General features: G+C 44.8%; 1 protein-coding gene across 11 annotated transcripts in view; it reads left to right on the top strand.

Annotated features, from left to right (window-relative positions):
• The window catches only part of NIPA2 (NIPA magnesium transporter 2), a 34626-nt gene that overhangs the window by 12486 nt on the left and 5265 nt on the right, over positions 1-16875 (top strand). For all 11 annotated transcript variants that reach the window (XM_010362180.2, XM_010362178.1, XM_010362179.1 and 8 more), the window contains 4 exons: positions 1794-2025; positions 3325-3381; positions 14443-14533; positions 16414-16574. In XM_010362180.2, coding sequence (XP_010360482.1) covers positions 1887-2025; positions 3325-3381; positions 14443-14533; positions 16414-16574 — 448 coding nt within the window. In that variant the 5' untranslated portion in view covers positions 1794-1886. The remainder of the gene's footprint in view (positions 1-1793; positions 2026-3324; positions 3382-14442; positions 14534-16413; positions 16575-16875) is intronic.

Genomic DNA, 16875 nt, shown 5'->3' with positions numbered 1-16875 from the left:
AAAAACATTGGACTTTTTTATTTCTTGGGAGTAATATCAACTCAGTGTGATAATGCTGTGTTTACCGTTATTGCAGTATCACTGCAGTAATGTTATCTCTTGTCTATCTTCCTTGTGAAGCTAGAGAGCTTAGCATAATGAACGCTTAGCACATAATGTGCAGTCAATACTGTTTGAGTGGATGGATAAAGTGATTGAGGGGCCAGGTGGACAGGAAGTTGAAGTTGCTTTGGTTAAAAGCCAGTGTCTTTTAACCCAAAATGGAAAACGTGGAAAAACGTGGCTAGTGGAAAAAAAGTGGAAGTGGAAAAACGTGGCTAGTTAGGGTCCTGACTGAATTGCAGATTAGTTTTGGAACTCAGAAGTTAAATTGTGGGACTAAAAATCCCAAGATGTGCTAGAAAGCTGGACTGGCAGTTACAACCAGTCGTAAACCTTGTTGCTAAAAGCTATTTTTTCTCTGCTATCCACACTGTGCTTTAGTTCATTTGTCAACTGAGTTTATGAGTTGGCCATTTGGGAAAAGCAGTTGTAGTCTTTGGGAACCCTCTGCTTCCTGTCTGGCCTGGAGGATTGAGCCCTCCAGATAGCACGGTCCTCATGTTTTCCAAAGGCCACCAGCACCGTCCTGCATGCCCCAGCAGACACCTCTCTGCAGGAATTGTGATCCTCTGATAACAAATAATGTGAAATCTGCATTCTGTCAACACATCCCCAAATAGGCTACATAAATAAATTAGCATATGCTTATATCCACATGTTGCTAAGAAGAAAATGTATGGGTGAGAAAATTTTGAGTTTCTTTGTATAGATTATTCAAAAGGACACAAAGAGAACCTGATAAATGTATTTCCAAACTAGATTTGTATATTGTATGCCTAAGTTTTTATTCTGCAGAATTTTTTTGTATCAGAGTTTTAATAAGGCTAGAAACTTTTTTTTTTTTTTGAGATGGAGTCTTGCTCTGTCGCCCAGGCTGGAGTGCAGTGGCACAGTCTGGGCTCACTGCAAGCTCTGCCTCCTGGGTTCACGCCATTTTCCTGCCTTAGCCTCCCAAGTAGCTGGGACTACAGGCGCCCGCCACCATGCCCGGCTCATTTTTTTTTGTATTTTTAGTAGAGACGGGGTTTCACCGTGTTAGCCACAATGGTCTCGATCTCCTGACCTCATGATCCGCCTGCCTGGGTCTCCCAAAGTGCTGGGATTACAGGCGTAAGCCACAGCGCCCGGCCAAGAAACATTGTATTTTTTTTTTTTTTTTGAGACAGAGTCTCCCATTGTCGCCCAGGCTGGAGTGCAGTGGCTGATCTCGGCTCACTGCAAACTCCACCTCCCGGGTTTCTGCCATTCTGCCTCAGCCTCCCAAGTGGCTGGGACTACAGGCTCCTGCCACCACGCCCTGCTAATAATTTTGTATTTTTAGTAGAGACGGGCTTTCACCGTGTTAGCCGGGATAGTCTCGATCTCCTGACCTCGTGATCCGCTCGCCTCGGCCTCCCAAAGTGCTGGGACTACAGGCTTGAGCCACCGCGCCCGGCCAAGAAACATTTTTTAAAGAATATGGGATCAGAGTTTATGAAATCAGTTTAAACTTGGTTTTATATCATGATCGTATCTTTTGCCATAATTTGAAGAAATATACAGGTTGGTGCTAAATTTAAATAATAAATATTTATTAATATTAGTAATGAAGGAGATATTTTTTCTCTAGGAGGAGTGGTATAAAATTTTGAATTGCATGTGAGCTGTCATGAGCATTCTGTGAAAACCACATTTCATTTTGTATTGCTTAGGGTTGAAGACTGCTTCATTCTGCCTCTAGTACCAGCGGTTTCTCTGTTCTGTGATCAATGTGATTCACAGAAACTCCTTAAGTAACAAACGAAATGAGCCAGGGGCGTGGAAAATATGACTTCTATATTGGTCTGGGATTGGCTATGAGCTCCAGCATTTTCATTGGAGGAAGTTTCATTTTGAAAAAAAAAGGCCTTCTTCGACTGGCCAGGAAAGGCTCTATGAGAGCAGGTAGGTTATGCCCTGGTGACTCTGAGGTGACCTCGGGGTGTGTCTACATACTCAGGTTCTTTGATTGTAGAAGACCTCATCTTCATTCCTCGTGAGTGTATTGTGAAACTTTGAACTGTTCAGGAGTCCTGAATGTTTACAGAGTTGATATTTGGTTATTTATAATGAGAAAAGAAGTGAGAAGATGTCATAATTAGTTAACTGCTCAGTCCTGCGGTTATCATCAAAGTGGAAACAGGGACCAATGCCGAAGTAGCATCCAGCCTTTTCTTTAAATTTTGATATGTCTGCAGGGAAGGAAATCAGAGTCCATGGTTAGGCTGGGCATGGTGGCTCATGCCTGTAATCCCAGCACTTAGGGAGGCTGAGGCGGGTGGATCACCTGAGGTCAGGAGTTCAAGACCGGCCTGGCCAACATGGTGAAACCCCATCTCTACTAAAAATACAAAAATTAGCTGGCCATGGTGGCCTGGCCTGTAATCCCAGCTACTTGGGAGGCTGAGGCAGGATAATCAATTGAGCCTGGAAGGCAGCCGAAATGCACCACTGCACTCCAGCCTGGGTGACAGAGTGAGACTCTGTCCCCCCCAAAAAAAGAAAAACAAAAGTCCATGGTTAGTAATCCATGATAGTAGAAGTTCTGACTTTGAACTTCAACATTTTGGCAGGAAGGAAAGAGAGGGCGTCCGCAGCTTGAAGAGTATCTAGTTTAGTGAGCTTCTGGCTGGTGTAAGTTGTTTCTCTAGAAATCACTGAGAAGTCACAAGACCCTGCGGGGTAATCAGGATGATTGCCCCCCCCCCCACACTCTTCTATCAGGGACACTCATGGTAGCTCCCAGTGTTAAGTGGCATTATGATCACATTCCATCATTCTACCCTGGCTTCATTTTTAGCCCTGATTGGACCTCATGAGGAGACCTGCTTTGGCACCTTTCTCTCTTCCCTGTGCCATCTCTGTGGCTAAACCTAATTCAGCAGTCATAAAAACATGAAATGATAGCCTCTGTGGGGTTTAGTGGACAGAGGAGAAACTGTCAGCATCTCCTGCTTGTTCCCCTAGTCCCTGATGCTTGGTCCTGAGAGGTGTTCTCACTGTTCATGATGGATATGCTTGTAAAGGATTCATTCACCTTGGCAAGACAATCATTAAGAAATTGTCAGAGAAATCCCGAGTCATGCAGAAACCTTTATTTAAAGTAGCAACTGAGATATTTAAAAATCTGTCATTATTAATAGTTATCATAATTTATAGGAGTCTTACAGTCTTCAAAGATGTGAAATATTTCTTCATTCACAGGTCAAGGTGGCCATGCATATCTTAAGGAATGGTTGTGGTGGGCTGGACTGCTGTCAAGTATGTATAAAGAACATTGCAAGAAAAATATGATAGCGGTATATTAAGATATTTGCATATGGTATTGTCTAATTACTAGCAAGTTTTAAATAAATCTTAAATTTTTTTTTTTTTTTTTGAGACAGCCTTACTTTGTCACCCAGGCTAGAGTGTAGTGGGATGATCTTGGCTCACTGCAACAACCTCTGCCTCCTGGGTTCAAGTGATTCTCCTGCCTCAGCCTCCCGAGTAGCTGGGATTACAGGTGTGCACCACCACGCCCAGCTAATTTTTTGTATTTTTAGTAGAGATGGGGATTCACTATGTTGGTCATGCTGGTCTCAAACTCCTGACTTCAGGTGATCCGCCCATCTTGGCCTCCCAAAGTGTTGGGATTACAGGCGTGAGCCACAGCACCTGGCATAAATCTTGTTTTTTAATTAACATAACTGAAATATATAATTTAAAAGTTCAACAGTTTAGAGCATTTTTTTTTACTATTTATTTTTATTTTTATTTTTTTTTTTGAGACGGAGTTTTGCTCTTGTTGCCCAGGCTGGAGTGCAGTGGCATGATCTCAGCTCACCGCAACCTCCACCTCCTGGGTTCAAGTAACTCTCCTGCCTCAGCCTCCTGAGTAGCTGGGATTACAGGAATGTGCCACTACGCCCAGCTAAGTTTTTTGTAATTTAGTAGAGACGGGGTTTCTCCATGTTGGTCAGGCTGGTCTTGAATTCCTGACCTCAGGTGATTCATCCTCCTCGGCCTCCCAAAGTGCTGGGATTACAGGCGTGAGCCACTGCACCCGGCCTAGTTTTTTAATTTTTGTGAGTACATGGTAGGTATTTACATAGCAGGTATTTATAGGGTACATGAGATCCTTTGATAAAGGCATGCAGTTCGTAATAATTGCATCATGGTATCCATGGGTTATCCATCCCCTCAGGAATTTATCCTTTGTCGTACAAACAATCCAAATAGTACTTTTTTTTTTTTTTTTTGAGATGGAATCTTGCTCTGTCACCAGGCTTGAATGCAATGGCCCATCTTGGCTGACTGCAATGTATGCCTCTTGGGTTCAAGCGATTATCCTGCCTCAGCCTCCTGAGTAGCTGAGAGAGAGGTGTGCGCCACCATGCCCAGCTAATTTTTGTACTTTTAGTAGAGACGGGGTTTTGCCATGTTGGGCAGGCTGGTCTTGAACTCCTGACCTCGTGATCCACCTGCCTCGGCCTCCCAAAGTGCTGGGATTACAGTTGTGAGCCACCATGTCTGGCCGTTATTTATGTATCTATGTATGTATGTATGTATTTATTTTTTGACACGGAATCTGGCTCTGTCGCCAGGCTGGAGTGTAGTGGCACGATCTTGGCTCACTCCAACCTCCGCCTCCTGGGTTCAAGCGATTCTCCTGCCTCAGCCTCCCAAGTAGCTGGGACTACAGGCACACACCACCAAGCCCAGCTCATTTTTCTGTTTTTAGTAGGGAAGGGGTTTCACCATGTTGGCCAGGATGGTCTCCATCTCCTGACCTCGTGATCTGTCCGCCTTGGCCTCCCAAAGTGCTGGGATTACAAATGTGAACCATCGCACCCGGCCCTTTTTAGTTATTTTTAAGTGTACAATTAAATTATTACTGGGCCAAGCAAGGTGGCTCACACCCGTAATCCCAACACTTTGTGAGGCCAAGGCGGGCGGATCACTTGAGGTCAAGAGTTCGAGACCAGCCTGGCCAACATCGTGAAACCCTGTATCTACTAAAAATACCAAAAATTAGCCGGGCATGGTGGTGGGCGCCTGTAGTCACAGCTACTCGGGAGGCTGAGGCAGGAGAATCGCTTGAACCTGGGAGGTGGAGGTTGCAGTGAGCTGATATTGCGCCACTGCTCTCCAGCCTGGGTGATAGAGTGAGACTCAGTCTCAAAAAAAAAAAAAAAAAAAAAAAAAAAAAATTATTGACTGTAATCACCCTGTTGTGCTATCACATACTTGGTGTTACCAAGTATTCAAGTCTTTCTATTTATTATACCCTAATAGTGCATTTAAATGGAATGACAAGGTTTTTTTTTTTACGCATCTGATTAAAACATGTTTGATATGCCCATGTAATTTTAAAATTTCTGCTCAATTTAAGGTAATTTTTTTTTTTTTGAGACGGAGTCTCGCTCTATTGCCCAGGCTGGAGTGCAGTGGCGGGATCTTGGCTTACTGCAAGCTCCGCCTCCCGGATCCACGCCATTCTCCTGCCTCAGCCTCCTGAGTAGCTGGGACCACAGGTGCCCGCCACCTCGCCCGGCTAATTTTTTGTATATTTAGTAGAGATGGGGTTTCACCATGTTAGCCAGGATGGTCTCGATCTCCTGACCTCATGATCCGCCCGCCTTGGCCTCCCAAAGTGCTGGGATTACAGGTGTGAGCCACCATGCCGGGCCTAATTTAAGGTAATTTTAAAAGTGAAAGTTAAGTGAAGAATTATTTTAGTTTGTTCCCCCTCCATTTGTTCTCATTCCAAATTGAAAAGAGGTATGTATTTGATAAGACTTATCAAATAAAAATACAAAAAATCACCATGCCTATTTTGGTAATTCCTTTTAAAAAGGCATATGGAAAAAAATTATGGCTGGGCGCGGTGGCTCAAGCCTGTAATCCCAGCACTTTGGGAGGCCGAGACGGGCGGATCACAAGGTCAGGAGATCAAGACCATCCTGGCTAACACGGTGAAACCCCGTCTCTACTAAAAAATACAAAAAAAACTAGCCGGGCGAGGTGGCAGGCGCCTGTAGTCCCAGCTAATGTAGTCCCAGCTACTCGGGAGGCTGAGGCAGGAGAATGGCGTAAACCCGGGAGGCGGAGTTTGCAGTGAGCTGAGAACCGGCCACTGCACTCCAGCCTGGGCGACAGAGTGAGACTCCGTCTCAAAAAAAAAATAAAAAATAAAAAGTTATTCTGGGCCGGGCATCGTGGCTCACGCCTGTAATCCCAGCACTTTGGGGCGCTGAGGCGGGTGGATCACCTGAGGTCGGGAGTTTGAGACCAGCCTGACCAACATGGAGAAACCTTGTCTCTAATCAAAATACGAAAGAATTAGCTGGGCGTGGTGGTGCATGCCTCTAATCCCAGCTACTCGGGAGGCTGAGGCAGGAGAATCGCTTGAACCTGAGAGGCGGAGGTTACAGTGAGCTGAGATCGTGCCATTGCACTGCAGCCTGGGCAACAAGAGTGAAACTGTCTCAAAAAAAAAAAAATATTCTGAAGACACCGAGCCTTGACTGACGGTTGTTCAGTCAACAAATACTTACTGATCATGTCTTGTATGCCAGGCATTGTTCTAGATGCTGGAGATACATCAGTGAGAGGAAAAGACTGAAAAATCTCCACCCACATGAAGCTTACATTCTAGATCTGGGAGACATTAAACAAGACAAAGAAGTTAAAATGTTTGTGTGCCTGTGCATGGTGATAAATGCGGAGGAGAAGGCGTGAAGTCGGAAGGAGTATTGTGAAATGCAGGATAGATAGGTTTATTAGTACGTTAGATGGACAGCCAGGGCCAGCCTCACTGAAAGGTATTTGGATAAAAGATGGAAGCGAGTGATCTGCCCGTATGATGTTTGGGGGAGAAACCCTTGAAGCAGGAGGAAACTGTAACTGTGAAGGCCATGAGCGGGGAACATGCCAGGCCAGTTAATGTGTGATCGATAGCCCTCAGTGACTCATCTCCCGGTATTCACACCTTTCTCTAATCCCCCTTCACCGTGAATTAGTGCAGTTCAAAACAGTGTGATCCAGGAATACCACAGAAGTGATGGTGCGTGTCTTCCGAGGTGAAGCTGTGAGAGGCATTGCAGCTTTTTCACTGATTCCTTGGATTGCTCACTTTGAGGGAAGCCAGCTGCTGTGCTCTGAGGACACTCAGGCAGCCGTGGAGAGCGCCCCAGTCTCTCACTCTGCCAGGACCTACTTGCCAGTCCTGTGAGTGAGCCACCTTGGATGTGGGTCCTCTGGCTCCTGCCCAGCCTTCAGATGACCGCAGCCCTGGCTTTAATCTTTTTATTTACTTATTTATTTGAGACAGGGTCTCACGCTGTTGCCCAGGCTGGAGTGCAGTGGTGTGATCTCAGTTCACTGCGTCCTCAACCTGCCACCTCCCACCTCAGCCTCCCAAGTAGCTGGGACCTCAGGTTAATGCCACTAGGCTGGCTAATTTTTGTTTATTTTTTTAGAGATGAGGTCTCACTGTGTTTCCCATGGTGGTTTTGAATTCCTGGGCTGAAGCAATCCTCCTGCCTCGGCCTCCCAGAATGCTGGAATTACAGGCATGAGCCACCACGCCCGGCCTTAAATCTTGACTGCACTCTCTTGAAAGACCCTGAGTGAGAACTACTTACTCCTTTCTAAAGTCCTGACTAACGGGAACCATGAGGGGAAATGGTGATTGTTGTTTTAAACTGCCAAATGTGGGGTGCTTTGTTAGGCAATACTGGATTAGCAAAACTTTGGGAAACATTAAAGAGGCAGGTGTAGGAATGAGGGAGTGAATGTGGGGGAAAGTAGCAAGAAAATCAGTTCAGAGAGCTCAGGAGGCCCAGATCGTGTGGGGCTTTGTAGGTAATGGGAAGGACTCTTTTTTTTTTTTTTTTTTTTTGTTGAGATGGAGTCTCGCTCTGTTGCCCAGGCTGGAGTGCAGTGGCACGATCTGGGCTCACTGCAACCTCTGCCTCCCAGGTTCAGGCGATTCTCTGGCTTCAGCCTTCTGAATAGCTGGGATTACAGGCATCCACCACCATGCCTGGCTAATTTTTGTATTTTTAGTAGAGACGGGGTTTCACCATGTTGGCCAGGCTGGTCTCGAACTCCTGACCTCCGGTGATCTGCCTGCCTTGGCCTCCCAAAGTGCTGGGATTACAGGCATGAGCCACTGTGCCCGGCCTAGGACTTTGATTGTTGTGAGATGAGAAGTCATTAGAGACTTTCGAGCAGCATGACATGGTCAGTCTTTTTTAATAGGATCTCTCTGGCTGCTGTGTTGAGGCATAGACTGCATAGGGGCAGAAGCAGAGAAACCAGGTAAGAGGCCATTGCAGTAATCAGGTAAGAGGTGATGATAGCATTCCAGGGTCGTATCAATGAGTGTGGTGAGAAGGGACAGAATTCTGAATGTATTTTGAAGGTAGAACACACAAGATTTGCTCATTCACCAAATTGTAGGGTGTGAGAGACAAGAGTTTAGGATGTCATGATGGTTTTCTGCTGTAGTCACTTGAAGAATTGAGTTGCCTGATGGTAAGACTGCAGGAAGGACCTGGGCTGATGGGGTGGGTGAAATCTGGAGTTTGGTCTAGATGTGTTAAAGTTAGAAATGCCTATGAGATATTCAAGTAGATATGTGAAGTTGGTAGTTTGGTAGACAGGTCTGGAATTCTATGCAGTGGCCTAGGCTGGAGACAACATTTTGAGAGTCATCCTTGCTATTTTAAAGCCATAAGACTGGATGAGATCATGGAGGAAACGAAAATAGAAAAAGGCTGGGCACCGTGGCTCACACCTGTAAGCCCAGCACTTTGGGAGGCTGAGATGAGCAAATCACTTGAGTCCAGGAGTTCGAGACCAACCTGGCCAACACGGTAGAGCCCTGTCTGTACTAAAAAATACAAAAATTAGCCAGGTGTGATGTTGTGCACTTGTATTCTCAGCTACTTGGGAGGCTGAGGTGGGAGGATTGCTTAAGCCCAGGAGGTTGAGGCTGCAGTGAGCTGTGATCACACCACTGCACTAAAGGCTGGGCAACAGAGAGAGACCCTGTCATTCATAGGTAGGTAGGTAGGTAGGTAGGTAGGTAGATTAGATGGATTACATTAGATAGATAGATAAGATAGAGTGAGACCCTGTCTTAGATAGATACATAGGTATGTAGATAGATAGGCCCAAGATCAGACCAGGTCCATTTAGAGGTCAGGAGGAGGAGTGAGAAGAGGCTGAGAAGGAGCAGCCAGAGTGGAAGGGTGAGATGATGTGAGCCTGATGTTGTGGAGCCAAGTGAAGAAAGTGCTTCATGGAACAGAGAGTGGTCGATTGTGTCAGGTGTTGCTGAGGTAGAGTAAGTGTGATGAAAGCTGGGCATGGTGGCTCATACCTGTCATCCCAGCTGCTTGGGAGGCTGAGGTGGGAGGATCCCTTGAACTCAGGAGTTGAAGACCAGCCTGGGCAGCATAGCAAGACCCCTGTCTCCAAGAGATACAGAGAGTAGTGCGATGAGGATTGAAAAATGACCACTGAGTTTAGCAATATGGAAGTCCTTGGTGACCTTGAGATTAGCAGTTTATATAACACTTTTGAACATCAGAAAACAATATGTAGTGTTTATGGTAATGATGTACTAGGTAATTAAATTATTATTTCTTTCTTTTTTTTTTTTTTTTTTTAGTGATGGAATCTCGCTCTGTTGCCCAGACTGGAGTGCAGTAGTGCAATCTTGGCTCACTGCAAGCTCTGCCTCCTGGGTTTACGCCATTCTCCTGCCTCAGGCTCCCCTGTAGCTGGGGCTACAGGCCCACCCGCCACCACGCCTGGCTGATTTTTGTATTTTTAGTAGAGATGGGGTTTCACCGTGTTAGCCAGGGTGGTCTCGATCTCCTGACCTCACGATCCGCCCGCCTCGGCCTCCCAAAGTGCTGGGATTACAGGCGTGAGCCACCGCGCCCGGCCTCATTGAATATTTCTGTTGAAAACAAGTTTGAAAGATAGAATATCAAAACCATGTTTTTAAAAGCATCGAAGGTGACATGATAGTCAAAAATTACCTGGCCAATATTAGGGAATGTGCAGTTTCCACTAAAGAAAGAAAAGATGAGAGAAAGGACTAGAGCTCAGAGGAATTAGCTAGAGATACTTCTGCTCTTGAGGTTAACTGCAGACTCTAGAGGACGCAGCTGAGAAAGTGAATCTTTGAACGGAACTAACAGCACAGAGTCTGGGGCTGCCAAGAGTAGGAGCCACCACCTGCACTGGGCTGGTACTCTGGGAAGGCTGGGTGCTAGGAGTGAGGCAGGGACAATGCACTGATAATTCGTGTGCACCAGATGATGCCAGCCTTGGCCCCAAACTGTTAGTGCTTTATGGCACCTGGCAGAAGAAAGTAAAAATTCTCTATTGAAGATACAATACCATTCTCACCGAAAATTGTTTTAGCGAGTAATTTTAAAAATAAAAATCAACCTCTCTTTTTTTTTTAAGGCATATGAGATTAAGAAACTACTAAAAGGAACAGATAGAAACTTGAGTCATAGACTACAGATATTGGAGGTGGTATGACTCTAAAATAAATGTTTTTACCACAAGGAACTGTCATTCTGAGAATAAACTAGACTATAGTGACATTATAGATTTGCAAAACAAATAGAAATTATAGAATTAAAAACTAATGAAAATGAATGAATTGACTTAACAATAGGTCAGGTATGGCTGAAGAGAGACTTAACCAGAGGTAGTTTGGAAGAGACTGTCTAGATTGAAGCAAGCAAGAAAAGATGGAAAATATACATGAGAGGGTTATAGAACTTAGACGATTCAGTAAATAGTTGGAGTTTCAATAAAAGGGGACAGAATCAGAAGCAGTATTTGGAGAGAAAATGGCTATGAATTTTCTAGAACTGACCAAAGTTATCAAACCACAGATCCAAGAAGCCCCATAAAACCTACGCAGAACCTGTGAAAAGAAAACTGGATGTAAACATACCATAGTAAAACTGATGAAAACCATAGACAGAATATCTTAAAAGCAGTCCAAGTAAAAGCTCATAGTACCCTCAAAGGGGCAGCAGATTGACAGCTGAGTTTTCAGCACCATTGGAGGTAGAAAACAGTTGGAAATACAGCTTCAAAGTGCAGAAAAAAGTAGCTGGCAGTAGAATACTCAGGGAAAAATATCCTTGAAGAATGAAACTAAAACATGTTTTAGATAAACTGATAATTTATACTAAAGCAAATTTAAAAGAGTGTTCAGGCTGGGCATGGTGGCTCACATCTGTAATCTCAGCACCTTGGGAGGCTGAGGCACACCTGAGGTCAGGAGTTTGAGATCAGCCTGATCAATATGGTGAAACCCTGTCTCTATTAAAAATAGAAAAATTAGCCAAGGTCAGGAGTTTGAGATCAGCCTGATCAATATGGTGAAACCCTGTCTCTATTAAAAATAGAAAAATTAGCCGGGCGCGGTGGCTCAAGCCTGTAATCCCAGCACTTTGGGAGGCCGAGACGGGCGGATCACGAGGTCAGGAGATCAAGACCATCCTGGCTAACATGGTGAAACCCCGTCTCTACTAAAAATACAAAAAACTAGCCGGGCGACCTGGCGGGCGCCTGTAGTCCTAGCTACTCGGGAGGCTGAGGCAGGAGAATGGCGTGAACCCGGGAGGCGGAGCTTGCAGTGAGCTGAGATCCGGCCACTGCACTCCAGCCCGGGCGACAGAGCAAGACTCCGTCTCAAAAAAAAAAAAAAAAAAAAAAGAAAAATTAGCCGGGTGTGGTGGCAGGTGCCTGTAGTCCCAGCTATTCAGGAGGCTGAAACGGGAGAATTGCTTGAACTTAGGACGCGGAGTTTGCAGTGAGCCGAGATCACGCCGCTGCACTCTATCCTGGGTGACACTGTGAGACTCCGTCTTAAATAGAAAAAACAAAACCTAAATGTAAGTTTAGAAATACAGGAGGGAAGAGTGGTGAGTATATGAGTACATCTGAGTGAATAAACGTTAAGAGATGGCTTGTGGACTTAAAATATCCATGCATAAAATTTTAAAAATACACAACAATAATCAATTGGAAGGGAGAAAATGGATTAAGAGTTCTTAGGTTCTGGCATTATGCAGAAGGAAATAAAGCTAAATATTAACATTAGACTTCACAAGTTAAACATACATGTAATTTCTAGAGTATTAAAAAAAATAGAGCAACGTGTATAATTTCCTAATTAATTAAAAAGCTTTCTCCAAGCTTTTTTTTTTCTTTTTAAGAAGTCAATCCTAGATAAATAGGAACGAGAGAGTAGAGAGTATCCTTGATATAAAGATATTTGAGACATTACAGCCAAATTCCTTGATTGAATTTTAATGGTAACAAACCATATTTAAAAGACATTTTAGGAATTGAACGAGTTTAACAAGAGAATAAAAAGGCAAATTGTAGAGTGTAAATGAAGATAATTGTAATATTATTAATCAATAAAAGATTATATCTGAAATATATAAAGAATTACCTTAATAAGAGAAAACAGGAAAAACTTGAACAGCCACTTCCCTAAAAGATTTCATAGGGCCCATAAACAAATGAAAATGGGAAATGCTAATTGAAAGCAGAGCAGAGTCATCCCATGCTCCTAGCAGATCAGCAGGGAGAGTGTGGAGGAGAGGGAGCTCTCATACACTGCTAAATGAAAACTGGCATAACTGTTTTGGAAAAGCAGTAGTCAAGAGGGATCCTTTTGTGAGATCATGCCTCTGCCCTGCGTAGGATTCCTCAGTCGCCTTTCAGTTTAGATAATTCCTTAGTGGGACGTAATTTCCCAGTGTTCTAAAGTTTCCTTATGAGAGACCCCCTATCTAATGCCATGACACACAGTAGGATGCCTTCTTTCATCACCAGCACTTCATTCTTTTTCCCGAACTGTTTTTCTTTTTTTTTTTTTCTTTTGAGATGGAGTCTCGCTCTGAAGCCCAGGCTGGAGTGCAGTGGCCGGATCTCAGCTCACTGCAAGCTCTGCCTCCCGGGTTCACGCCATTCTCCTGCCTCAGCCTTCCGAGTAGCTGGGACTACAGGCGGCGGCCACCTCGCCCAGCTAGCTTTTTGTATTAGTAGAGACGGGGTTTCACCGTGTTAGCCAGAATGGTCTCGATCTCCTGACCTCGTGATCCGCCCGTCTCGGCCTCCCAAAGTGCTGGGATTACAGGCTTGAGCCACCGCGCCCGGCCCGAACTGTTTTTCTTCATAACACTTTTAACCTCTTGGCACATGTGCTTGGTTTGTCTTCCCTCACTAAAAGTTTATGAGAGGCTGGGCGTCGTGGCTCACACCTGTAATCCCAGCACTTTGGGAGGCTCAGGTGGGTGGATCACCTGAGGTCAGGAATTCAAGACCAGCCTGACGAACATGGTAAAACCCTGTCTCTATTCAGAATACAAAAATCAGCTGGGTGTGTTGGCATGTGCCTGTAATCCCCGCTACTTGGGAGGCTGAGGCAGGAGAATCGCTTTAACCCCGGGAAGTGGAGGTTGCAGTGAGCCGAGATGGCACCACTGCACTCCAGCCTGGGTGACAGAGCCAGACTCTGTCTCAGAAAAAAAAAAAAGTTTTTATCGGAGCAGTGTCTTTGTTTTGCACCCTGCTGTATATATCCTGATTCTAGAACAGTACCTGGCATATAGCATGATTTGCATTTTTAAAAAGAGCAAGTAAAAAGGACTTGGGGGAAGAGTACCTTTTACTTCATGTCGGCTGCTTCTCAGTGATTTTTATTTACTGTCATGGGGTATAAGTATCTATTTAAAATTTTTATTTAAATACCTTATGTCAGCATGAACTAGATTTCTTCAGTTAGATTTATAGATATGTGTTGTTTCTAGAATACTTTTAATTGACTTGGACTCTTACTGTAATGCTGGAAATTTACAGACCCATAACCCTTATTAATAAATTGGAGAGGCTGGGCGTGGTGGCTCATGCCTGTAATCCCAGCACTTTGGAAGGCTGAGGCGGGCAGATCACGAGGTCAGGAGATTGAGACCATCCTGGCTGACACGGTGAAACCCCATCTCTACTAAAAATACAAAAAAATTAGCCGGGCGTGGTGGCGGGCACCTGTGGTCCCAGCTACTCGGGAGGCAGAACTTGCAGTGAGCTGAGATCACACCACTCCACTCCAGCCTGGGCGACAGAGTGAGACTCCATCTCAAAAAATAAATAAATAAATTGGAGAAATATGGAGGTTACTAAATACAGTTGAAATAATATATAGATATTGCATAAAATGCAGGCATTTCAAAGTTGAGTACATACATTCTTATCTGAGTTTCTCTTTTGTCTGTCTCCAAGTGGGAGCTGGTGAGGTGGCCAACTTTGCTGCATATGCGTTTGCACCAGCCACGCTAGTGACTCCACTAGGAGCTCTCAGTGTACTAGTAAGGTAAGGACACAACATTTTTCATGTAGAAACAGTCGTCAGTATCTTAGTTTGTAAAATATTCAGTACCATATAATTACATGTGTTCAACACAATTTACATTTCAACAACCTGGAGAACTTTGCTTTTTACACTATGTAGTAAGTAATTGCTTTAAAAAAGTACTTCTGTGCATAGGCAGGCTATTGATTTGTGGGAGAAAATGCTTTTGCTTGTATATAGAGCCAGTACTAGTTCTACTTCGATTTCAGTTTTATAAAATTCAAAGTTGCCAGGAATGGTGGCTTATGCCTGTAATCTCAGCACTATGGGAGGCCGAGGCGGGTATGGAATCACCTAAGGTCAGAAGTTTGAGACCAGCTTGACTAACATGGTAAAATCCTGTCTACTAAAAATACACAAATTAGCCGGGCGCGGTGGCGGCACCTGTAGTCCCAGCTACTCAGGAGGCTGAGACAGGAGAATGACTTGAACATTGCGGAGGTTGCAATGAGCTGAGATCATACCACTGCACTCGAGCCTGGGCTACAGAGCAAGACTCTGTCTCAAAAAATAAATAAATAAAAAATAAGTGAAATTCAAAGTTACACTCATCCCAATATTTATCATTCAGTGCATGTGCACTTTGGTAGGGCCTGGTTGGTAATGAGTAGATTTGTTGTTTTTTTTTTGAGACGGAGTCTCGCTGTATTGCCCAGGCTGGAGTGCAGTGGTGCAATCTGGGCTCAATGCAAGCTCTGCCTCCTGGGTTCAGGCCATTCTCCTGCTTCAGTCTCCCGAGTAGCTGAGACTACAGGCGCCGCCACTACTCCTGGCTAATGTTTTGTATTTTTAGTAGAGATGGGGTTTCACCGTGTTAGCCAGGATGGTCTTGATCTCCTGACATTGTGATCTGCACGCCTCGGCCTCCGAAAGTGCTGGAATTACAGGCGTGAGGCACCGTGCCTAGTCTGGGTATAGGTTCTTAATTAGGATATACATTTATACAAATTTGTTCTTTTTTTTTTTTTTTTTTTTTTTTTTTTGAGACGGAGTCTCGCTCTGTCACCCAGGCTGGAGTGCAGTGGCCGGATCTCAGCTCACTGCAAGCTCCACCTCCCGGGTTCACGCCATTCTCCTGCCTCAGCCTCCCGAGTAGCTGGGACTACAGGCGCCGCCACCTCGCCCGGCTAGTATTTTGTATTTTTAGTAGAGACGGGGTTTCACCGTGTTAGCCAGGATGGTCTCGATCTCCTGACCTCGTGATCCGCCCGTCTCGGCCTCCCAAAGTGCTGGGATTACAGGCTTGAGCCACCGCGCCCGGCCTTGTTCTTTATTATAAATTTCATATTGACTTCTTGCAGTGGAAAGATGGGAAGTATACGGGTGTAGTGTATGATGAAGCAGATGATTCCCTAGAAACGTTTACTTTTTTTTTTTTGAGACGGAGTCTCACTCTGTCGCCCAGGGTAGAGTGCAGTGGTGGGATCTCAGCTCACTGCAAGCTCCGCCTGCCGGGTTTACGCCATTCTCCTGCCTCAGCCTCCCTAGTATCTGGGACTACAGACGCCCGCCACCTCACCTGGCTAGTTTTTTGTATTTTTTAGTCAAGACGGGGTTTCACCGGGTTAGCCAGGATGGTCTCGATCTCCTGACCTCGCGATCCGCCCGTCTCGGCCTCCCAAAGTGCTGGGATTACAGGCTTGAGCCACCGCGCCCGGTCTAAACGTTTACATTTTATGATGAAATGTCCATTTTTTTTTCCCCTTGGCAAAAGCCAGAATCTTCATAAGCTCAGTGTTATAGTTTAGTTCAGTGATTTAAATTATGAGTTTTACTGATATTTGAAAAAGAAAAGTAGCTGATTATTTTAAAGTTCTCAAATTTTTTCCTCCCCATTTTAGTGCCATTCTTTCTTCATACTTTCTAAATGAAAGACTTAATCTTCATGGGAAAATTGGGTGTTTGCTAAGTATTCTAGGATCTACAGTTATGGTCATTCATGCTCCAAAGGAAGAGGAGATTGAGACTTTAAATGAAATGTCTCACAAGCTGGGTGATCCAGGTAAGAAAAAAGTCTCATTAGTCTTACTGTATTTTATTTTTGAACTTAATTTTTTGTTTTTCTTTGAGACGGAGTCTCGCTCTGCCACCCAGGCTGGAGCGCAGTGGTGTGATCTTGGCTCACTGCAAGCTCCGCCTCCTGGGTTTACGCCATTCTCCCGCCTCAGCCTCCCGAGTAGCTGGGACTACAGGCGCCGCCACCACTCCCAGCAAATGTTTTTTTGTATTTTAAGTAGAGACGGGGTTTCACCGTGTTAGCCACGATGGTCTCGATCTCCTGACCTTGTGATCCGCCCGCCTCA

This window comes from Rhinopithecus roxellana, chromosome 5 (assembly GCF_007565055.1).
Source record: "Rhinopithecus roxellana isolate Shanxi Qingling chromosome 5, ASM756505v1, whole genome shotgun sequence".
In the NCBI taxonomy this organism is placed as follows: Eukaryota; Metazoa; Chordata; class Mammalia; order Primates; family Cercopithecidae; genus Rhinopithecus; species Rhinopithecus roxellana.
This window is presented reverse-complemented; position numbering and strand designations above follow the sequence as displayed.